Genomic DNA, 23,254 nt, shown 5'->3' on the forward strand with positions numbered 1-23,254 from the left:
TGGTATTAGAATTTTAGTATATTGGTATTACTAATATTTTTAATTTAAATAATTACAAAAACACATCGGTTTCTCAGTTCGGTTCGGTTTAAAACCGAACTATTCGGGTTGGGAAAATCTTCAACCGAATGGTTTGAAATAGAATTTGGTTCGGTTTGAATCGGTTTCGGTTCAGTTGGTTCGGTTTGACTCGGTTCGGTTCAGTTTTTTTTTGCCCACCCCTAGAAAAAATACAGGGGAATACAATTATATGAATGAAAAGGAAGATTGTTCCTTATCAATTTTGGGGAGGAAAAAAATTGTTCTATATTCCCCCTAGAATAAAAGGAATGAGAACGAATGGAAAGAAAAAACTATTTGTTCTATATTCCCCCTAGAATAAAAAGAATGAGAACGAATGGAAAGAAAAAACTATTCTTTGTAAATAGTAAAAAAGAAAAGGAATAGTAAAAAATGCATTATTCTCTTTCATTCATTGGTCACCAATTAGACCCGATATTTTTCATTATGAAAGATTTGATAAAATTTTGAGTTAAAAAAAAAAGCCACTCTCAAGAAGTGCTGAAGATATTATGAATGCTCATCTTGGATTTAATCTATGGTTTGGTAAGTTATCAGCCATTTGGTCATTTGTTTGTATATGTAAGGTTTTGAGTAAAGCATTATCAATCTTCTCTGGAACAATATGTCGACAATCTAGCTCTATATGTTTAGTCCGCTTGTAAAAAGCCAGAATAGTAGCAACGTAAATGCAACTGTACTTTCAGAAAACAAAACAGGAGGTGAAGATGGTTCAACCAGTAATGACTTCAGAAGAGTACAAAACAACATCATTTCACAAGAAGAAAGAGCTAAAGCTCTATATTCAGCTTCAGCTGATGATCTAGAAATTGTGTGTTGTTTCTTAGAACTCTACCAAATTATAGAATCACCAATAAACATACTGAAACCTGTAGTAGAACGTATACTATCAACACAAGCATCCCAATTATCATCAGTAAGGTTTTACTGTAAGATCATAGTCATAGGATGCATAATAGAATAACCCTTACAAAACAGTACCTTTGATTTATAAAGCGCTGGGAGATGAGACAACATGGCGCTGATGAATACTGACAGAGTTTATATGTAATATATATGACCTTGTAATTGTCAGATACATTAGATGACCAACCAGGAATCCGATTATACAACTCATGATCTTCAACCAAGTCTCTATCTTCCTCTAACAGTTTCAAATTAGGAGTTATGTGTACTGAAGAATCAGACATCTCTAATGCACTCTTCCTCTGGCAAAGAGATGATTCATCAGATGATCTAAAGATTCCAGTCCCAAGAGAAAAAATTAAGGAGCCAAGACCTCGAAGTTTAATGAATGATCCCAATTCTTATGCAATTTTGGCTCCAACATCATCACTTGTATTGGCAATAATGATGTCATCTACATACACCAAATCATCATTTCTTTGACAAACAAATAATATGTGATCACCATGAGCTTTATCAAAGCCAAGATAAATGAGTGATGCAGAAATTTTCTTACAGCACTGTTGACATGCTTGTTTGAATCCATAAATGGATTTCTTCAGTTTATAACAATCTGCATTCGGCGGCAATATGTTCCCCTCTCTTGCTTGTTCAAGATGTTCCCCTCTCTTGCTTGTTTATGGAGATTTCTCATATGTATTATTTTCTAATAAGATATTTTACTTAAATAATTTTTATTTAAATAAAAGACAACTTTTTGACGCCAAACGGCCATAAAAAAAAAAGAAAAGACAATTTGAATTTTTACTGCAAATAAGATATATTCAGATCAATCAAAATAACATAAAAAGTTACAAATTCACATGACATAGTTCCAAGATAATATTTTTTTATAAATTATTTAAATGGAAAACTTTTAAAGAAGAATGAATAAATTATTGATATGATCCACACTGCACAAAATAATTGAATATACTATGGTTAAATGGAAATAAAAAAGAATATCCAAGACTCTTATCTTCAAATCTTATCCTGAAGAATTCACGTCGACTTATGCTTCCATCAAAGATTTTCAGTGGGGCCATCACTTACTTTAAGATATAGTTTGAAAAATGTTTCTACCTTTCAACCATGTGATAAAAGTATTACTGTGAATCTATTTTTCTAATAATTAGTTCATTTTAATAACATCACTTCTTTTATTTTTGCCTAACTTCAGTAAAGACGATCCAAAGATTAAATTCACTTAGTTTTACTATACCTCAACTTTGTAAAATTCATGTTTCGATCCATTGTCTTAATTTTTTTAATACAAAATACAAAATAATATATTTTTATAACATTACATATTTATTTCTTAGGACATTTGAGGACCCAAAAGAAAATATCTTGCAACCCGGAAAACAAAGATTAAATCCGGAAATTAAAACAAAAGATAAAATATATAAAAAGATGATAAATCAAAGGCAGGGAAGGATAAAGTTTTGTTGTTTACACAAAGCAATGAAGCTGTGTAATTAAGCATCAGTGAAGCTTGGTGGCTTGTAGGCGATGAAACTGATGCACTGGGCTTGACGATTGTTGTCGAATCCGATGATCCTAATGAAGGCGTTGGGGTACTCCTTTTTGCATTCTTGCACTTCCTTCAACACCTGAGCTGAGTCAGTGCATCCGAACAAAGGAAGCTTCCACATTGTCCAGTATCGTCCATCATAGTATCCAGGGATGTTTCCATGCTCACGGTATACAAAACCGTGCTACGAAAAAAATTATACAAACCATAAATCAAGATTCCTTATTTTCATTTACTACAACACAAATATGCATAAGATCTCTAAGTGTTTACAAGATCCGTATGGTGATCATCTACAACTTAGTATCATTTACAAGATCTCTTTATTATAAATATTTGTAAATGTTCATTTTTCAGTTTTTCTTACCTCCAACTCGAATTCAATACATGGAGTCCACTTGTTGCGGATAAGGTAGTCAACTTCCTTGGCTATTTCGACATCGGTAAGGTCAGGAAGGTAAGAGAGAGTCTCAAACTTCTTCTTGCCAACTGGAGGCCACACCTGTTTATTACCAATCAACAAAAGAAATATTAGTTTTGAATAATTGAGAATTAAAAACCATCAATTTATTTTGGGTATAAGAAATATGTATGACCTTCATGCAGTTAACTCTTCCGCCGTTGCTTGTGATGGAAGTAACTTTGGTGTTGGCCTTACATGTCACTGGGAAAGCAGCAGAGGACTTAAGTCCGATGAATGGTGCGACCATTGTGGCATGAGCCGGAGAAGAGGCCATTGTAGCGGAAGAGAGCATAACGGAAGCCATATCTCCTTTTCTATTTCTTCTTTACTATGTGAGTTAGGTTTGGGTATAATGCTTTGGCCATCTATATATAATGGTATTAACACTGGAAACAAGCCGCAGTGTGATAAGAGGGTTGAGAATCCAAGAGATTAGAGTAGAATAGAATTTAGACCATTGAAATTTTGAGTGGATATGGATGAAGTTTGATTGAATTGTAACTGCCACAAAGGATAAGAAAAGGTGGTGATACCCCTATCGGTTTGAACCACTAAAATAGTACCACGTGGAAGATAATTTCATGAATCTTATCTATATCTATAAATGAAATGGGCGATGATGGTGCTACTCATTTTATTTTCTGCTGGGTTTGGCCCATTCTTTAATGGGAAACAAATAATATTATTTAAGACTTTATATATGTTCCGCATTGATCATATTCAATTTTAGTTTAAATGATATGGTAAGGCCCAAATTAAAAATTTGATTGGGCCTTTAAAAATGTGAATAAATTTTCATGTCTAAAATGAAAATCTAAAAATATGTAATGAGAATAACTGATGTGAAAGTTAATATACTAAAATATTGATTTATAAATTTAGAGGATTTCAAGTTATATTCATTACAAATTGTCTCTCTCTTTTTCAATATTCTCATACTAAATTTTACTTTGTTCCAAATGGTGGATAATTTGTATCATTTAATTCAAGATGTGAATCTAGGAGTCGAATTTACTACTAGTCCTTTCTGTAGAAATATTCCTACGGGTGTGACTGGTGACCAAGGGAATAAGGAGAAACACTATGTTCCTTAATATTTCTTAAACTTTTTACCATTCATAAGGAATATGTTTTCTTTTTCATTCCTCTTCATTCTTTTGTTTGTAGAGAATTATAGAACAAATCAATTCCTCGTTAATTTTGATAAGGAACTATCATTCCTCATCATTCCTAAAATTTTATTCCTACTCATTCTTTTCCTATCTGTTCATATTGTTCTTATGATGGTTAGTAGTCGCACTCGTAATGAATCAGTACGGGTGAATCAATATTTAATATCCTTGATTCAAAGAAAACAAAACCTCATGGTGATAATAACATGTTTGCCACTGATCTGGGGCTTAATGGGTAATATCACTGGGTGGATAATTGAAAAGTAAAACACCACAAAACCGCTGTACCATATGTAATGGCGCCTAAAAAAGCTGCATGCTATGCTTTAGGCAAGGGCTTAACCTCACAGTTATATCCTCTACTATTTGAAAAAATAATAAGATAGCTTGGGTGGACTTTTTTCATGATACCATTTGGATCTTTTTGACCCAAAAATTTTGGTTTTGTTTGGTCAATTTCCACCTTGTCTAATCAACAAAAGTAACACATAAAACAAAATGTATTCGACGTATTATGTTGCGATTATTTTAAAGCAAATAAAATATAATTTTTTTTAGATAAGATAGTAGAAAAAATAATTATATTTTTGTATATGGAGATTTCTCATATGTATTATTTTCTTATAAGATATTTTACTTAAATAATTTTTATTTAAATAAAAGACAATTTTTTTGACGTCAAATGGCCATAAAAAAAAAAGAAAAGACAATTTGAATTTTTCTTACAAATAAGATATACTCAGATCTATCAAAATAACATAAAAAGTTACAAATTCACTTGACATAGTTCCAAGATAATAATTTTTTTATAAATTATTTAATTGGAAAACTTTTAAACAAGAATGGCTAAATTATGTATATGATCCACACTGCACAAAATAATTGAATATACTATGGTTAAATGGAAATAAAAATGAATATCCAAGACTCTTATCTTCAAATCTTATCCTAAAGAATTCACGTCCACTTATGCTTCCATCAAAGATTTTCAGTGGGGCCATCGTTTACTTTAAGATATAGTTTGAAAAATGTTTCTACCTTTCAACCATGTGATAAAAGTGTTACTGTGAATCTATTTTTCTAATAATTAGTTCATTTTAATAACATCACTTCTTTTATTTTTGCCTAACTTCAGTAAAGACAGTCCAAAGTTTAAATTCACTTAGTTTTAATATACCTCAACTTTGTAAAATTCATGTTTCGATCCATTGTCTTAATTTTTTTAATGCAAAATTCAAAATAATATATTTTTATAACATTACATATTTATTTTTTAGGACATTTGAGGACCCAAAAGAAAATATCTTGCAACCCGGAAAACAAAGATTAAATCCGGAAATTACAACAAAAGATAAAATATATAAAAAGATGATAAATCAAAGGCAGGGAAGGATAAAGTTTTGTTGTTTACACAAAGCAATGAAGCTGTGTAATTAAGCATTAGTGAAGCTTGGTGGCTTGTAGGCGATGAAACTGATGCACTGGGCTTGACGATTGTTGTCGAATCCGATGATCCTAATGAAGGCGTTGGGGTACTCCTTTTTGCATTCTTGCACTTCCTTCAACACCTGAGCTGAGTCAGTACATCCGAACAAAGGAAGCTTCCACATTGTCCAGTATCGTCCATCATAGTATCCAGGGATGTTTCCATGCTCACGGTATACAAAACCGTGCTACGAAATAATTATACAAACCATAAATCGAGATTCCTTATTTTCATTTACTACAACACAAATATGCATAAGATCTCTAAGTGTTTTACAAGATCCGTATGGTGATCATCTACAACTTAGTATCATTTACAAGATCTCTTTATTATAAATATTTGTAAATGTTCATTTTTCAGTTTTTCTTACCTCCAACTCGAATTCAATACATGGAGTCCACTTGTTGCGGATAAGGTAGTCAACTTCCTTGGCTATTTCGACATCGGTAAGGTCAGGAAGGTAAGAGAGAGTCTCAAACTTCTTCTTGCCAACTGGAGGCCACACCTGTTTATTACCAATCAACAAAAGAAATATTAGTTTTGAATAATTGAGAATTAAAAACCATCAATTTATTTTGGGTATAAGAAATATGTATGACCTTCATGCAGTTAACTCTTCCGCCGTTGCTTGTGATGGAAGTAACTTTGGTGTTGGCCTTACATGTCACTGGGAAAGCAGCAGAGGACTTAAGTCCGATGAATGGTGCGACCATTGTGGCATGAGCCGGAGAAGAGGCCATTGTAGCGGAAGAGAGCATAACGGAAGCCATATCTCCTTTTCTATTTCTTCTTTACTATGTGAGTTAGGTTTGGGTATAATGCTTTGGCCATCTATATATAATGGTATTAACACTAGAAACAAGCCGCAGAGTGATAAGAGGGTTGAGAATCCAAGAGATTAGAGTAGAATAGAATTTAGACCATTGAAATTTTGAGTGGATATGGATGAAGTTTGATTGAATTGTAACTGCCACAAAGGATAAGAAAAGGTGGTGATACCCCTATCGGTTTGAACCACTAAAATAGTACCACGTGGAAGATAATTTCATGAATCTTATCTATATCTATAAATGAAATGGGCGATGATGGTGCTACTCATTTTATTTTCTGCTGGGTTTGGCCCATTCTTTAATGGGAAACAAATAATATTATTTAAGACTTTATATATGTTCCGCATTGATCATATTCAATTTTAGTTTAAATGATATGGTAAGGCCCAAATTAAAAATTTGATTGGGCCTTTAAAAATGTGAATAAATTTTCATGTCTAAAATGAAAATCTAAAAATATGTAATGAGAATAACTGATGTGAAAGTTAATATACTAAAATATTGATTTATAAATTTAGAGGATTTCAAGTTATATTCATTACAAATTGTCTCTCTCTTTTTCAATATTCTCATACTAAATTTTACTTTGTTCCAAATGGTGGATAATTTGTATCATTTAATTCAAGATGTGAATCTAGGAGTCGAATTTACTACTAGTCCTTCCTGTAGAAATATTCCTACTAGTGTGACTGGTAACCAAAAGAATGAGGAGGAACACTATGTTTCTTAATATTTCTTAAACTTTTTACCATTCATAAGGAATATGTTTTCCTTTTTATTCCTCTTCATTCTTTTGTTTTATAGAGAACTAGGGATTAACCCGGGCTACGCCCGGGATTTTTATTTTTTTTCTAATTTAAGTTGTTAAATTATTTATATTTAGGTTATGATATATATTTATATAAATGTTAAGATGCATGCCATAATTAAAATTTATTTTTAAATTTTAACACGTTAAATTAACATATTTTTTACTATTTAAATATTTTTTTGTAATTTTGCTGGCTATCTAGTTATCATATTTAGCAAAACTATATGTTGAGTGTTGGAATAAATGTTTTAGATATAACTGCAGAGTATTTTCGGATCGACCACATGCCCAACAATCGATCGATCCGTAAAAAGATGGTCGATCTCCTTGGCCAGGTAAGTACAATTTTAGCAAAAATATCTTTGATTTTCAAATATTAAGTATATAACTATTCTTTTAAATATTGTTTTTTTGAATTGTATTTTTTGATTAAATTATTGTATTATAATGTTTATGTAAATATTTTTTGTGATGTTTGAATTTGTGATGTTCGTATACTTAACCTAGATGATATTGATGTTTAACAATATATTGTTTTCTGGAAATAGAAAATAATGATATAACAAAACGTATCTAATACTTGTTAAATGATAGTATAATGTAAATTACATCCATTATTTGAAAATAACTATTTGTTGTTTTTATTTTTTTTTCTAAATCATAAATTATTTTTATTTAAAAAAATTATTCATATATAATATAATAGTTTAAGTTTGGAAGATTAATCTATATATATAAATTATGTATATTTAAAAAATAATAATTTAAGATATTATATATTGAGTAACTGAATAAAAGCTGAATTTTTTATCTTGAAAATCAAATATTTATATTTTTGTCTTCATGTTATACTCACCAATCCATCATTGATATTTATAACTTAGTATGTTTTTTAAAAAAACTTATTTTTAAGTAATAAACGAATTTAATAAATTAAATTCAGCACCTATAATGTTTTGTAAACTATATTTGAAAACTCTCTAAAATTATATTTTAAGCATAATATTACTATTATTTAATTTAAGTTATTTTAAGCATAATATATGCTAAACTAACTTAAACTATATTTACAATAGGACCATCCTAAACCGGTTAATAAACCAAAAACAATACTAAACCAACATGAACCAATACCTGATTCGGCGAGGATGGAAGTGTTTCGGGATAAACGCTTAAATGGTTATTAATTGCAATGGCTTGATCATGAAAGAGTTTGTATGAATATTAACAATAAAATCATGGATTAGATTAATTTAAATTTGTAAGAATACTTTTGAGTCTATGAAAAGCAATTCAATTCCATGAATAAGTTTGGATTTTGGAAGTTACGGGTTTCCCAACAATGAATCTACCTAACAAAAAGTTCGTTGTTATAAAAAAATCTCCTTCAAGGTCGTTAAAGGTTTTTGGGACGGCAAGAGTTGATGGTGGAACCATTGTTTTGCTCGAGTGCTTTGAAGTTTTCTTTGATAGTGTGAGGTTGATGTTGATGGAATAATGAGTTTTATAGGGACTTTCTTGATGTAAAACTATACATTTTTTTGTTTAATGTGGTATTTCCATTTTTATATAATTTACTACAATTTTAAGATAGATGTACATTTTAAGATAGATGTTTAAATCTTAATGTACTTTTTCTATTTTTTAAAATGTTTATTTCCATTTCTTATATTTTTTTATTTACGTAATATCTATATTTTATATTTTAAAATAGATATTTAAATTTTAATGTACTTTTCCATTTTTTTAAATTGTGTATTTACTTATATTATATATTTTACATTTTAAGATGGATGTTTAATGCTTAATAACTGTAGCATAATATTATCTCTAGTTAAAACAAAGAAAAACTTTACTTCTAATTTTATTTTTTATTTTTTCCCCTTTCATATCTTTTATTTTCTCTCTCTTCTTTACTCCAATTTATATCATTTAGAATTGTTGTCTTAAGTTAAGTTGACTTTATGTGATAGTAGAATCACATTTTTTTTTACTTTCTCCACCTCCTAACCTGTTACACATTCATAGTATACGGTCATTCCTCATTAATATAAGGATGAATAGTTATTGATCAAGTGATGAGACCTCATCGTCATCTTCTTCTTCTTCTTTGGAAGAATCGATGGAACTTTGCAGCTGTCATAGTTGGATTCAATGGAAGGTTGTGTGTCGATGGGAGAGTTCAATATGTAGCAGCCGCATAAGATTATAACTCTATATGTAAACTAATCTCATCTGATACCATTAAAAAAAATATATATATATATATATATCATGATGGCTGATGCAAGAAAAATATTCATATAGCTATACAATGAAGAAAGAAAAAAACTTTTTTTTGGTCTAAAAAAGAACTGTAATAATCTTAGTTAAAACTATGCTTTGTGGAGTGGCTGCACAAGAATAACCTTTCCTGAATCTATCTTTTTTCAGACTCTTCATATCAATTTCTACTGCAAACATTGCAGAAACGGGTCTGTGATCTGAAAACCGTGACTCTCCTGGAGTATAAGAAAGTTATACTCCTTCTCCTCTCCATAGAATCAGATCACACCTGAAAATATTCCAAATTAAAAAAAAAATAGAGATTTCTAAGAATCCAAACACACCACGAAATGTGTTTCTAGAGTTTACGATAGTACCAAGCATGAGTACATAGTTGTTTTCTTTTCTTAAGACTTTGTGGCTTCTCCGGCATAAGCAGAGAAGACTCTTCATGGCCCTCTTTTCATGTCGAACTGAAGTTATCACAGATCACAAACGTTGGTTAACTGCAAAAACCAAAATTTGAAGATTTGAGTTTTTAAGATCATTCATACTACAAAACCTGGTCTTTCTCAAGAAGTGTGTCACAAATCATTGTCTTCTAGAAGTGAGAAGAACAGTGATTTTTGAAGAAGTGAGAAGAACACTTACGGCCCTGCAGAGTGAGACATAACCCATTCCATATTTGTGGCAATTATCAGGATCTCTAAGTAGACCAGACCTCATTTGTCTTTACAGAAAAAACTAAACTAAAGTTGAGTGGTATATTAGATTTATTAACAAAAAGAGTGTTTTAAGTAATAACCAACGTTGTTCAAATATTTGTGAGCACCATGACCAAGAAGATTGACTCCATCAAGAGTGATATAAAATCCAACTGTCGTTATCAGTAGAATATCCATCACTGGTTTTGATGAAGTTATGAACAGATGCAAAAGCTTCATCATCTCTACTTGCAATTTTTTCCCTAAAGAGAATACCTACGAACATAACATATACACATGATCTCAGTTGTTGCGTATGCATTTAAGCAGAATAAACAATGAAATAGTAGAGCTGCGAGAAAACAGAGCTTGAACATACTCTATACCTGAAAATTACGTAAATCTTATTCTCAATAAAACAATGTATTGAACCTAATCCTTAATCAACCTGAAGATCTAACAAAGTGAAAATGCTATAATTAGAATGGTCAAACTATAATTAGAGTGTTCAAAGGAAGGAAAAAAAAATTGACGTTCTTCTGCTGCAGAAAGTAGACCATCACACCTTAAACCGTACCAGAAGCTTCAAATTTATTACACATTTCAAAATCCATACCTTACGAAGCTGATATGAACACCAAAACTTTGATTAACAGCGATAAAATCAAATCATTCAAAAAATAATAGAAGAAGAATATGTACCTTCGGGACTAAACTCAACATCGTCACAGCGCTCAAGCCCTTGGCGAATCTAACCACCCTCATGGCAATCTCAACTCCAGTTTCATCGTCATCAGCTGTTGCGCTTGTTTGGAGATTTGAGGAAGGAAAGAAGATCAGTATATAAAGAAGGAGGAAAACAGAGAGATGAAACGAAATCATTAAGAAGGTATTGATTGATTGAAACGAAAGTATTGATTGTGTAGAAGTGGCTCAATTACTATTCAGTTTCTTTGCTCTTCAACTGGAGAAGACGAAGTGGTAGAGGCGTAGAGAATCGTCATCCTTCGACAGGTTTATTTTGTGATTTGGGTCTCATTGAGCAGATTAAAAATTCGATGTAGCCCATACGCAAAACTTATAGGATGAAGCCCACACTGTGAGGCTTGTCTGATGTGGCAAAATAGAAGTTTTTTATTGGTCGATTTAATTAAACGACGTGGACAGCTTCTCCACTCACCTTATTCTTCTTTTAGTATTGTGTTGATTATAGAACAAATCAATTCCTCGTTAATTTTGATAAGGAACCATCATTCCTCATCATTCCTAAATTTTATTCCTACTCATTCATTTCCTATCTGTTCATATTGTTCTTATGATAGTTACTAGTCACATTCGTAATGAATCAGTATGAGTGAATCAATATTTAATATCCTTGATTCAAAGAAAACAAAACCTCATGGTGATAATAACATGTTTGCCACTGATCTGGGGCTTAATGGGTAACACCACTGGGTGGATAATTGAAAAGTAAAATTCTAATTTATTTTTCCTTTTCCTCTGAAGAGAGGATGTGATATGTGATGGAGCTATGGCTTTTAGTGATTGTATGTTGATGATTTACAGGTGGGTTCTGGATGTGGATAACCTATCATTCAACACAATAGCATAATGGGTGAAAATTGGGGGTGGGGGGGAGGGAATACCACTCCAATCCCTTACCTCTTTAGCAAAGTAAACCCTTCCCACAGAAATTGAATCCATAACTTCTTAGAATCCAGCAAAGCTAGTACAATTTAAAACATTGTTTTTTACAACAATATTATGATCATTGTTGTTTCAGTAAGAAAGCTTGTTTTAGTCGTCTCTGCTCTATCAAGGCCAGTACAATATACTTTTGTTTAATGTTTAGATAGGGAATATCTGTGACTGATCTGGCTACCAAATAGTAAGAACATTATCTCAAATTGTTTGGTCTTATTTGATGTTGTCAAGAACTAAATCCACAACAAACTCGTTCTGTTGTAACTTAACCGAAGCTAAAGCAAAACGAACTCTCTCAAACAAAAATCTTTATAAGCAGTTAAGAAAGACAATGATGAGAGACCAACCAAGATGATCAGTTTACTTGCACTGGTTGTTGGTATTGGATGTAGAACTGTTGGTCAAAGCTTTGGTTACCACATGAGAAACGATTCCAACCGGGCAGAAGAGAAGGCAAAGTGAAACCGAGTGCCTCGTCTCGATCTTATTCTCCAAGCCATCATTAAAAACTTGTCTGCATAGAAACAAACAAAACATGTGTTATGAGAAACATGTTTTAGACTTTTGATTAAAAACCAAAACCTGAAAATTGCAACAATACCTAGCAGCAAAAAGATCAATAACAAGAAGATGAATCCAAGCAGAAGCAAGAGTCATTTCACTTGAGAACATTTTCGCTATTCCAGACAACTGCAAATAACCAAAAAAGAGAGAGAGAGAGAGAGGAAAACATTTAGTAGCTACTATGAAACATTGTTATAGAGTTTGTATTGAAAACAAACCTCTGGCAACAAGTATTTACTGGAAAACATGTATTTGAGCGTTTCAGGTGTCCAAGAAAGGTACAACAAATACGCGTATAATACGCCTAAGACGACATACGGTATGCTACTCTCCATACACTTCTTGGTCTGCACAGAAAGAGAAAACACATATATTCAATTTCAGATGAAAACCTCTCATAGTTCTGCACAGGAAGTTGTAAGACTGTAACAAAGAAAAGGACTCACAATTTCAGCTTTAGGAGCTACAACCATCAGAGTGTAAAAAGGAAGAACCGCGGTTGTTCCGACAGCAAATACACTGCTTGCGATTTGAGACGTAGCCATCCCTGAACATCAACATGTTTTTAGTCTGAAATCACTAGAATCTCTCGACAAAGTTTAAGGCCTCAATGTTTTCAGTTAAAAAGAGACATTACATGAAGCTCGTACGCAGGAGCGTTTCTTGTGAACAAGGGAGGACGAATTGGATGGGAAAAGAACGATTCTTGATCCTCCGTTGAAGCTCCAACGATTATGGAATCGAATCTTTAAAGACTTGTTGAGAGAAAGACTTGCTGACACCGAGCTCTTAGCTACAAAGCTCCGATTCATCATCTGTACCATCAAAAAAATGAATCTAATCTGATTAAAAACAAAAAAAAAAACAAAAAACTTGATAACGACTTTAAGTCAGAGAATCTGAAATTTTCAGACAGAGACGGGGCAAGCGAACTCAAGCGAACCCTTTAATTGGCTGATTTGATTCTTAAGGATAAGGAATCTAAACTATATGAGTACTAGTAAGTAAAGCTCGACACAGAAACTAATCCGACAATATCAAACAAGTGTACATGAACATACAATAATTACAGATGTGTATATATTTTGGAGTAAACTAAAAAAAGAAAAAAGCGAAATACCGAGAGAGACGAAGAAGACAAAGGCTGAGAAAAAGCCATCTCCGATTCGATTCACGAACTCTTTGACAGAAACTGGACCTTCATTTAGCTTCTACACCGAACTGTAATGCATTTTATTATGGGTAAATAAAACAAATCTTAAAAGAGTTTTTCCAGTGACTAAAAAAAGGGAAAGAAGAAGAAAGCCTTTACGTCACTCTTTCTTCTTTTCTCAGTGTCTACAATTATACTCGTCACTTTTGTGGCTCGTCCACTCACTTCAACCAAAAAAAGGTTGTACTTTTTGTTTCCGTAATTTACTTTTTTCCTATTGATTAACCTTTTTTTCTTTCTTTTTGGTTATAAGAGATGTTAATCCGAAATTTTTAAACTAATAAATATGGGATATCTCTGTCATTTAAAACATTCATCTTCACCAACCATTGTTAAATATTGCAATGAAAAAAATAATCAAATTCTAGTATCTTAATACCATGCTGAATCATCCAGCCACTAAATCATCATAGAGTGATTACAAAAGCATTAAAATCTTGTAAGCCAAAAAAGAAAGAAGCGTCTGCGGATTCTACAAACAAATTACTCAAGCAAAAGTCGGAGTTCCGATTTATGGTGACTCATAAGATAATTAAAAAATAGAAGAATTGATAATATGGCTAAATTAAATATCATCATTTCAAAGGATATTAAAAATGAATGGCTTACTCAAAATCGGGATGAATGTAGGTAGACAAGATACAAAGTTTGTTTTCCACCATTACTTCGGTTGTACTTTTAATTGTATCATTATTTTCTTATGACTTTGAGAATTGCATTAAGGGAACTAAATCTCTTTTTGGTCAACTTATGGAGTTATTTAAGGGAGAAAATCTTCCCTATAAGATAAATTTAATATTTGTAGAAAACAATAAGAATATAAATAGACATGTGGCTAATTCTCATTGGGTCTGATTGGTAAATGTTTTTTTTCTGATTGGTAAATGTTAAGTGTAATACATTAAAACCTTTATAAATTAATAATGTTGGGACTTTAAAATTTTATTAATTTATGAAGATATTAATTTATAAAATTTTCCTTTTTTTGACAGCATAAAATTTTCCTTATTTAGATATTTTTTTATTTTAAGATATGTTTATTCTAAGATAAGAAAAATATTTGATTTTAGTGTGTAGAAATTAATTGTTATTTTTTTGGAATTTGACATTTATATTAATTTTATTATATTATTTGGTGTATATAATATATATTGCATAGAACTTAAATGTGGTTTTAGATATAATATTACTAAATCTTATCAAAAATATTTTAAGTATTAAGAGAATATAAAGATATATCGATTGTGAATATAAAAACAAATAATATAATAATTGGTTTTTGCTATATAAAATATGTATACATATAATTATTAATTTATAATTTTAATGGGACCATATATTTACATAGAATTTTTATAAAAATATTATCTTATTATTTTATCGATTTGTGTCAAATTTTGAACCGGTCTAAGTTGGAACTGGTAAAATTTATTAATTTATAAAAAATATTAATTTATAGAGTATTAATTTATAGATGTTATACTGTATTAGTAGACTAACGTGTTGTAACTTGTAACATAGAGGAAAGAAAAATTAAAAGTTAGAAAAAAAAATTATATCTATATTTTTATTTTTTTGAGCTTTTTTATATGAAGAAGAGAAAATATCTAAACATACAGAGGATATAAGACATTTATACGTCACAACCACTAAACACAAATGAATTAAAAAAAATATCGGATCACTAGATACTTAATCCAAAAAAAAAAACAGATTTCCCGTAGCGACATACAAGTGACCAAAAGATGTCCTAATTGCACTTGAAGAAATAAAAAGACACCTTTACTAATCTCTTTAGATTTCCAAAGGACTTTCCATTTGTTAAGAGAGTTGAGAGCTGACAAAAGAAAGAGAAGACTACGCCTTTGGTCTTTCCAAAAAGCCACACATAACAGAATTTTTCATACTGACAATCACTTTTTCCAAGTGTTGAGAAACAGCACTCTCAATCACTCACTTGAAACAGATGACCCTAGCTTCGTTCAACTTGGAAACAAAGGCAAATAATCTCATGCTATGAAGAATAACCTCTCTATGGTGATCCCGAATAACCTAAGCACCTCCCAATATATGATTCTTCTGATAAGATCATAACAAGAGTCATGACATCGTGTGTTCTCCACTTGTTTACCATGTTCCATATTTGTTTAGTTGGCATTATTCACTTGACATCTTTTGTGTATTTAAGTGATCGAGTGTTTTATTCAATAGATATGAAAAGAAAATTGAAGTAAATTGTTTCTTAAGTCTTAGGGATCCATCATTAGGTATCAGAGCAAACTCTCTTAGCTTTGAGGAAGGGCCTTAATCGGCATCCAAGCACATTTTTGTTTTTGATCTGGACCACTTTGTGGTATCAAAAACTCCTATCTCTGTTTTGATTCGGACCACAATTTGTGGTATCAAAACTTCTATTCAAAAAAAAAACCGTTCTCCTTGTAGTGCACGTATGAACAGCTTGACAACCGTTTGAGCATGGAAGATGTGAAGATCAATCCTCCTTGTAGTGCATGATGAGTTGCAGAAATTGAAGCATGTTATGATGAATGAATTCAAACGTCTGCGGCAAGTCATGAGTCGTCCGGTGAAAATTACCGAAACTATCAAAATCAATGGTGATAAAGACTTGGCGGTTCAAGGATGTTCATGCTTTGCTTCTTCACCAAGAAACAATGAGTTATTCAAAGAATCCATTGATGTGTCCCATGATGAAGCTCTAATCGCACAGTTTTGGATCTAGACCGTTGCTCACAAAACACATTGGCATGTCAATTCTGATCTGACGCGTCCAATCCAAAGCCATGAACCACTGACCCCAACGCCAAAGAAGCTCAGCCAAGACGAACCAGTTTCTGGTAAACCACCACCATTACGTGACAAGAACCTTGAGGATAAGGTTCTTTGGAGGTTGGAGAACCAAAAATTTAGTTTTGTCCGCCAAACACTAAAAAATCATTCCTGAAAAAAAAATAAAAAATTCTACTTCTCTCTTGTATTTATTTTTTTCTTTTCTTTTCTCAAATTGAGATCGAAGAATATTAGTGGAGGAGGAGGAGCGTAAGCCACGAAGGAGCTGCTGTCGGAGTTGCGTGACGGTAACACCGTCGCTCCTCACCACCTCCACCACCACCGCATCTCAGATCTTAAGACGGATGGTTCAGCGGAGACAGTCGACCGGTTCCGTTTCCGGCGAGTAGTCTTCCTGGAACGTCACCGTTTGGGTGATTAAAAAAGCCCCTCCCCTTCTCATGGCCATCAATGGCTAGACTCTTTGCCCATCTCCCTTCGTCCTCCTCTTCTTTCGATTTCACCAATGGTGGAGATGCTCATATCATAAGCTTAGACAATATGTAAATTCTAGGGTTTGGATTCATTAATCTGGATTTTGAATTGAATTATGGATTATTGATTCGGCTTTTTGATTTTGAGCTCGTGCTTATTGAGGGTCATGAGATTTTATGTTTCACCAGAGAACAACTGCTTCAGCTTAAAGAGGTAATTAGTGACCCAAGATTAATGGTTCTTGATGTAGTTGTTAACTTGAACTTGAGTCATTCACCGTGTTTCTTGTGTGCAGGCAATCCAAGTCTCTGGGGCATCTGATCTTTTCGGCGAAGAGCAGAGCTGGGGCCGTTCGGTGAGGAGATGAAGAATCAATTGATCTAGGATTGTTAGAATAGGGATATATCATTTGATTCTTCATTTACTGTTGTTCTTACTGATGTAACTCGATTGATCACCTAGTTACGATAACATAAACATATTATATAATACACTGAAAGTGTTTGTTTAAATACCTGAAAGTACTGTAAATGAGCAAAGTGTCATTAACCAGGGGAAGTTGATGTTACTGTGCTTGTGAACTTATCAAACCTAAATTGAATGTGGTTTAAATTTTAAATTCAACGGAAGTTAGTATTTAGGATTCTATAACATAGGCTGTTAACACTACATAAGTAAGTAGGTTAGTTATATCTTCATGATTTATTTTCGAGACATTTCTTAATTATAATCCCTGTTAATTTATCTGTTTGTTAATATTGAAGTGTTTTCCCTGAGTATTCCATGCACCCAATGACATCCTATTGTTTACATCTTTGTGTTCTTTGCTTTCTTGCTTATTTTATTAACAATTTTTAGAAACAGAAAATCAGACAAACAATTTTCTTTATAGCTTTAGATAGTGACTTGTCTGAATTCTCTATGTGTGATCTTTGTGTACTTTAATGTGCATTTGCAGTTAGTTGGTCGGGTTAAAATCTGAGTGATTAGTAAATAAATTATCATCTTCAAAAAGCAGATGACTAACTGAAGGACCAGAATCCACAAAGTTAACCTCATTCAAAGTTCATGCATCCTCAGCCTTATTGAAAAGATGATAAAGGCCTTCAATGCACAAAACAAATAACTCAGGGGACAACAAATATCGTTCCTTTAACCACCCTCTTCCGAGCCCTATTAATCCACGAGGATTATTGTTTATAAGAACTGAAAACGTCACTATAACAAAACATTACCCCTTCTACACAAGTTTAATGGAACTCTAAAGCAGTGAGAACTCTTTAAATACTTTCATTCAAATCTATCATATGCCTTGGACGTAACAGCTTTCACAGCCACTAATTGAGAAGCAACGTAACATTATCTAAGGTATACAAACTATGAAAAACTTCATGGACAATCAGGATGTTATCAGATATTTGTCGTTAATGAAGGCTGATTGACAAGGAGATATAATGGTTGGAAGTAAAGGTTGTAGCCTCATGATCAGTAGCTTAGATATAATCTTATGAAACATCGAGCATAAACAAATTGGTCTAAGATCCTTCCCTCTGGAAGCTGTCATCACTTTTGGCACAAGGAAAATATGAGTATGATTCCATTCCATTGAAAAACACCAAAATAAAGAATAATTTCACCTCAGCAGAAACTTGAGGACCATAATATGTCCAAAATATATGAAAGATCAAACTAGCCATTCCAATTTCCAACTGGTCCCAAAAAACCTGATGCTCGGACGGAAAATACCACTTTATCTATTTCATCATCATTAACATGTTTATTCAATTCTTCATTCATCTCATATGTTATTTTAGGACATAAACCTTCAAACAAGTCTTCAAAATCCCTTGGATCTTCAAACTTAAACATATCATTGAAATAAGTCGAGGCAATCTCTCCTTTTGATCTATCTTCCTATGCTCAACGCCATTTGAATCCTGAAGAACACCCAAGCAATTATAACTTCTAGTATTTTGGACTGAAGCATGAATTTTTTTCGATTTTCTTTCTCTGATCTTTAACCATTTTTATTGCTTCTCTGGCTCCAAAAGAATTATCTTTGTAAGCTTTCATCAATTCTTATTGTAAACAAAGAATTTTACACCTTCATGGCATATCAACAAATTATTTCTTATCCAAAGCTTCTTGAAGCTTTGCGTTGAGATTAAAAGATATTTTCCATCAACTTAAAGCCTCTCAGCATCTTCTGATTCTCTAAGCCACACTGCAAGCCGTACCTCTTCCTCGTGCATTCCAAGCTTTTACAACAGTTTCCTTACCATTAGTAAAATTAAGTAAATGCTTATCAAATCTGAAGTATCCTCTGTATGAGTGATTGGAGTTAACCAAAGATAAGAATCGGTTTCTGAGACTGTCCTATCTAAGAAAATTTGATTTGGAGCTGGAGATCTTCTCATCCACTCTTTGTTGTTGAAACCTCTATCGACTTTGTTCTGGATCTATTACTTGCCTCTCATACCTCTCCTAGTGAAAGGATTTACAGAATTTGAGAGCTTACTCATTTTACAAATCCATAACATCTCTTTAAAATCCTCAAACGATGAGTCAAATCTACTTGGACCCCTAAGCTTTTCACTATAATTATATATAGCATTAAAGTCTCCAAACATGCACCACTCCCTACTACAAGAAATGTCAATCCAAACAAGCTTTTTCCACACCAAGATTTTCCATGGGATCACTATATACACACGAAAAAAACACTTCCGATCACCATTTGCATCTCCGTATGAATAAAAATTTAATGTGAAACTAGCATACTAATATATATCCAGTGTTTCTAAAATAGCAAACCCTCTTTTTCCGATAAGGTCAAAGTATGCACTTGATCATAACCCAACCAAACTTTAATATCTACCAACATATTTCTATTATGCAGTCTTCATAATAAAAGCACCTCGGAAAATATGTTTTACGTATTTCCATGAGGAAGAGAATTATCAAATCATGAGACCGTACGAATCCTTAACAGTTCCATCCCATTAAGCTCAATATGGGTTGGATAGTCCCTCATTCGAGACTATCACTGGAACAATTGGCTTAAAATCCTTTGATGTTCAACCCATTTCAACTTATGCCTTCCTTTTCACCACAATCCATACAGCTCTACAAGGATTTAAGACCACATTTTCCTTCCTCACCCCATTTTAGCCTTCCTTAACTTCCTTTTCACCACAATCCATACAGCCTTCCCTAACTTCCTTAATCTCGAAGAGATCGCCAATTCCATTAATTTTGGAACTTGCATGCCAAGTACAATAGACTGAGATGGAGATCCTCTGAATCATAACCAAACACTATTCTTTTCCCTTTATTAAGATCCGTAGTTACTAAAATGATCATATTCCAAACTAAGAAAAGTTTTCTTAAGAATAATATCCTTTTCAGCTTCTCCAATTGTTCTTCAAACCCTTTCTTCAAAAACTTTCCTTTCCTCACCATTAGCCATTAATAAGTATTGTTTCATTCGTTCAAGGACTTCAAGTATATTCTATTATCAATATTTGTTATTAATTCTAAAACTTTTTTTTTCAAAATAAAAAACTAAAAAAAAATAGCCAACTAAATTTTATCTTAACTAAATCTTTATTTTATATATAAGTTTTGTTTCTAATAGAATTATGAATATAATATACAATGATATATACAATTATAGTATAAAACAAAAATAGTAATATTTTAGATATAAAACTAAACCATATAAAATTTTAAGGATCAATTTATAAAAAAAAAATCAAAAGTAAAATAACATTTTGGATAGCGTTTCTTCAAATTTGAGTGGATACTATTCATATTTTCATTTTTCTTATAAAATGATACACCAAAGAGAACGTTTTTCCTTCATTTTTGATGCTTTCCTCAAAATGAAAGACCATTGGAGATAGTCTAAAAAGTATATACATGCAGGCTCTTTGTTTGAGGAAATAATAGAGTAAGAAGATAGATTTTGTGGGCTCTTTGTTATGATAATTTACGTAAATTAATTCTTTTCTTTTCTGACCTACCCCCGTTTGGTCAATCTCCACCTTGTCTAATTAACATAAGGAAACAAATGAAAACAAAATGTACTTTATGTATTCAATTACGATAAAAGTTATTTTGATAATAAAATCTTGATTTATTTAGATTAGCTGGAAAAAATAAATCATTTATTTTTGTTTTTAAAGATTTTTCATAACACATTATTTTTCTAAGATATTCACTTAAAAAGTATTTTATTTAACTAATAAAAATTGAATTTTTCTACATAAATTATATATTTAAAACTAGGTAAATAACATAAGTAATTACAAATTTACTCAGCATAGCTCCAACAATATGGTTATGTGAATATGTTCAAACGTAGTTTGATTGGAAAATGTTTAAGATGAATGTCCAAATAAGAAATGCGTATGATCCACATTTCACAATATCGTTGAATATACTATGGTTAGATGGGAATAAATATGAATATATGAGATTCTTATCTACAAAGCGTATCCTAAAGAATTAATGTCCACTTATGTTTCCATCACATATTTCCAGTAGGCCCATCTTTTACTTCAAGATATTGTTTAGAAAATGTTTCTACACCTCAAACATGTGACAAAGGCTTTAATGTAAATCTAATTTTTCAAATGATTACTTCATTTTAATGAAAACCCTTGTTTTTTGTATCTAAATTTAATGATGACAATTCAAAGATTAAATGTACTTGTCATACTATTCTTAAACTTTAGTAGATTTCATGTTTTGAGAAATTATGATTTGTTTTTCTTGAATGCAAATTCAAAATCAATGATTTATAGAACATCCATATTTATTCATCTGACATTTGAGGATCCGACCGAAAATGTCTTTCAATCATAACACAAACGCTAAATCCGGATTTTTTAAAGAAAAATATAAGATTATATAGAAAACATATGATAGAATCAAAGGTGGAGAAGGATAAAGTTTGTTGTTTACACAAAGCAACAAAGCTGTGAAATTAAGCATCGCCGAAGCTTAGTGGCTTATAGGCGATGAAACTGATGCACTGGGCTTGACGGTTGTTGTCGAATCCGATGATCCTAATGAAGGCGTTGGGGTACTCCTTCTTGCACTCTTGCACTTCCTTCAACACTTGAGATGAGTCAGTGCATCCAAACAAAGGAAGCTTCCACATTGTCCAGTATCGGCCATCATAGTATCCAGGGATGTTTCCGTGCTCACGGTACACAAAGGCGTGCTACAAAAAAAAATTATACAAACCATAAATAGAGACTCCTTAATTTAATTTTCTACAACAAAAATCTGCATATGATATCTAAGCACAGTTTGAGATGGTTACAAGATTCATATGGTGATTATCTATAACATAGTATCATTTACAAGATCTATCTATTCCAGATATATAAGAAACAGTTCTTTCAAATTTTCTTACCTCCAACTCAAACTCTATACATGGAGTCCATTTGTTGCGGATAAGGTAGTCAACTTCCTTGGCTATTTCAACATCGGTAAGGTCAGGAAGATAAGAAAGAGTCTCAAACTTCTTCTTACCAATAGGAGGCCACACCTGTTTATAACCAATCAACAAAAGAAATATTAGTTTTGAATAATTCATAATTGAAAACCATCAATTTATTTTGGGTATAAGAAATATGTATGACCTTCATGCAGTTAACTCTTCCGCCGTTGCTTGTGATGGAAGTAATTTTGGTTTTGGCCTTGCATGTCACTGGGAAAGCAGCAGATGACTTAAGTCCAATGAATGGTGCGACCATTGTGGCATGAGACGGAGAAGAGGCTATTGTAGCGGAAGAGAGCATAACGGAAGACATATCTCCTTTTCTATTTGTTTTTTACTATGTGAGTTAGGTGTGGGTATAGTGCTTTGGTCGTCTATATATAATGGTATCAACAATGGAAACAAGCTGTGGAGTGATCAGAAGGTTGAGAATACATGAGATTAGTATAATAGGATTTAGACCGTTTGATTTTGAGTGGATATGTGTGAATTTTAATTTTATGGTAACAGCCACAAATGCTATGGAAAAGTGGTGATATCTTTATCTGTTTGAACCACTAAAATAATGCCATGTGGAAGATAATTTCATGAGTCTTATCTTTATCTATGAGTGAAATGTGTGATGGTGGTGCTACTCATTTTATTTTCTGGTGGGACCCATCCCTTAAAGGGAAACAAATAATAATAC

General features: G+C 32.1%; 4 protein-coding genes and 2 long non-coding RNA genes across 10 annotated transcripts; 1 reads left to right on the forward strand and 5 right to left on the reverse strand.

The window, feature by feature from the left end:
- Nucleotides 1-965: 965 nt before the first annotated feature.
- On the reverse strand, nucleotides 966-3,415 carry LOC106391858 (ribulose bisphosphate carboxylase small subunit 1B, chloroplastic). Its single transcript, XM_048755099.1, has 4 exons — nucleotides 3,157-3,415; nucleotides 2,928-3,062; nucleotides 1,544-2,744; nucleotides 966-1,441 (listed from the first exon to the last, which is right to left on the reverse strand). The coding sequence occupies exons 1-3, from the start codon at nucleotides 3,325-3,327 to the stop codon at nucleotides 2,505-2,507; spliced, it is 546 nt and encodes a 181-aa protein (XP_048611056.1). The 5' UTR covers nucleotides 3,328-3,415; the 3' UTR covers nucleotides 966-1,441; nucleotides 1,544-2,504.
- Nucleotides 3,416-5,428: 2,013 nt separating this feature from the next.
- Nucleotides 5,429-6,549, reverse strand: LOC106391848 (ribulose bisphosphate carboxylase small subunit 1A, chloroplastic-like). Its single transcript, XM_013832576.3, has 3 exons — nucleotides 6,281-6,549; nucleotides 6,052-6,186; nucleotides 5,429-5,868 (listed from the first exon to the last, which is right to left on the reverse strand). The coding sequence occupies exons 1-3, from the start codon at nucleotides 6,449-6,451 to the stop codon at nucleotides 5,629-5,631; spliced, it is 546 nt and encodes a 181-aa protein (XP_013688030.2). The 5' UTR covers nucleotides 6,452-6,549; the 3' UTR covers nucleotides 5,429-5,628.
- Nucleotides 6,550-9,561: 3,012 nt separating this feature from the next.
- On the reverse strand, nucleotides 9,562-11,491 carry LOC125585660. Of its 4 annotated transcripts, XR_007322657.1 has the most exons (5): nucleotides 10,994-11,488; nucleotides 10,397-10,567; nucleotides 10,150-10,242; nucleotides 9,965-10,060; nucleotides 9,562-9,876 (listed from the first exon to the last, which is right to left on the reverse strand). It is a non-coding gene; the product is annotated as an uncharacterized LOC125585660 (long non-coding RNA). The 4 variants fall into 4 exon arrangements; XR_007322656.1 differs by having other exon boundaries at nucleotides 9,965-10,242; nucleotides 10,994-11,491; XR_007322655.1 differs by having other exon boundaries at nucleotides 10,150-10,567; nucleotides 10,994-11,485.
- Nucleotides 11,492-12,188: 697 nt separating this feature from the next.
- Nucleotides 12,189-14,011, reverse strand: BNAA02G12820D (protein ABA DEFICIENT 4, chloroplastic). Of its 2 annotated transcripts, XM_013832605.3 has the most exons (7): nucleotides 13,872-14,011; nucleotides 13,680-13,780; nucleotides 13,197-13,374; nucleotides 13,006-13,106; nucleotides 12,778-12,906; nucleotides 12,597-12,685; nucleotides 12,189-12,509 (listed from the first exon to the last, which is right to left on the reverse strand). In XM_013832605.3, the coding sequence occupies exons 2-7, from the start codon at nucleotides 13,716-13,718 to the stop codon at nucleotides 12,356-12,358; spliced, it is 690 nt and encodes a 229-aa protein (XP_013688059.1). In that variant the 5' UTR covers nucleotides 13,719-13,780; nucleotides 13,872-14,011; the 3' UTR covers nucleotides 12,189-12,355. The 2 variants fall into 2 exon arrangements, with proteins under 2 accessions (XP_013688059.1, XP_048611064.1); XM_048755107.1 differs by having other exon boundaries at nucleotides 13,680-13,950.
- Nucleotides 14,012-15,198: 1,187 nt separating this feature from the next.
- On the forward strand, nucleotides 15,199-17,566 carry LOC106419514. Its single transcript, XR_001283834.3, has 2 exons — nucleotides 15,199-17,267; nucleotides 17,350-17,566. It is a non-coding gene; the product is annotated as an uncharacterized LOC106419514 (long non-coding RNA).
- Nucleotides 17,567-21,855: 4,289 nt separating this feature from the next.
- On the reverse strand, nucleotides 21,856-22,954 carry LOC106391883 (ribulose bisphosphate carboxylase small subunit 1B, chloroplastic). Its single transcript, XM_013832615.3, has 3 exons — nucleotides 22,709-22,954; nucleotides 22,480-22,614; nucleotides 21,856-22,284 (listed from the first exon to the last, which is right to left on the reverse strand). Exons 1-3 carry the CDS (start codon nucleotides 22,877-22,879, stop codon nucleotides 22,045-22,047), a joined length of 546 nt encoding a protein of 181 aa, XP_013688069.2. The 5' UTR covers nucleotides 22,880-22,954; the 3' UTR covers nucleotides 21,856-22,044.
- Nucleotides 22,955-23,254: the final 300 nt, after the last annotated feature.

The sequence above is a fragment of the Brassica napus genome, chromosome A2 (genome assembly GCF_020379485.1).
Source record: "Brassica napus cultivar Da-Ae chromosome A2, Da-Ae, whole genome shotgun sequence".
NCBI lineage: Eukaryota > Viridiplantae > Streptophyta > Magnoliopsida > Brassicales > Brassicaceae > Brassica > Brassica napus.

Bases quoted from the DNA above. Each gene is read 5' to 3' on its own strand.
- BNAA02G12820D (XM_013832605.3), bottom strand. From the start codon at position 13,718: ATGGCTTTTTCTCAGCCTTTGTCTTCTTCGTCTCTCTCG. The intron at 13,375-13,679 runs GTATTTCGCTTT...TTGATGGTACAG, and splicing joins TGTCTTCTTCGTCTCTCTCG to ATGATGAATCGGAGCTTTGT. The intron at 12,907-13,005 runs GTGAGTCCTTTT...CTTTCTGTGCAG, and splicing joins TAGCTCCTAAAGCTGAAATT to ACCAAGAAGTGTATGGAGAG.
- LOC106391858 (XM_048755099.1), bottom strand. From the start codon at position 3,327: ATGGCTTCCGTTATGCTCTCTTCCGCTACAATGGCCTCTTCTCCGGCT. The intron at 3,063-3,156 runs GTCATACATATT...GGTAATAAACAG, and splicing joins GAAGAGTTAACTGCATGAAG to GTGTGGCCTCCAGTTGGCAA. The intron at 2,745-2,927 runs GTAAGAAAAACT...TTTTTTTCGTAG, and splicing joins GTATTGAATTCGAGTTGGAG to CACGGTTTTGTATACCGTGA.
- LOC106391883 (XM_013832615.3), bottom strand. From the start codon at position 22,879: ATGTCTTCCGTTATGCTCTCTTCCGCTACAATAGCCTCTTCTCCGTCT. The intron at 22,615-22,708 runs GTCATACATATT...GGTTATAAACAG, and splicing joins GAAGAGTTAACTGCATGAAG to GTGTGGCCTCCTATTGGTAA. The intron at 22,285-22,479 runs GTAAGAAAATTT...TTTTTTTTGTAG, and splicing joins GTATAGAGTTTGAGTTGGAG to CACGCCTTTGTGTACCGTGA.
- LOC106391848 (XM_013832576.3), bottom strand. From the start codon at position 6,451: ATGGCTTCCGTTATGCTCTCTTCCGCTACAATGGCCTCTTCTCCGGCT. The intron at 6,187-6,280 runs GTCATACATATT...GGTAATAAACAG, and splicing joins GAAGAGTTAACTGCATGAAG to GTGTGGCCTCCAGTTGGCAA. The intron at 5,869-6,051 runs GTAAGAAAAACT...ATTATTTCGTAG, and splicing joins GTATTGAATTCGAGTTGGAG to CACGGTTTTGTATACCGTGA.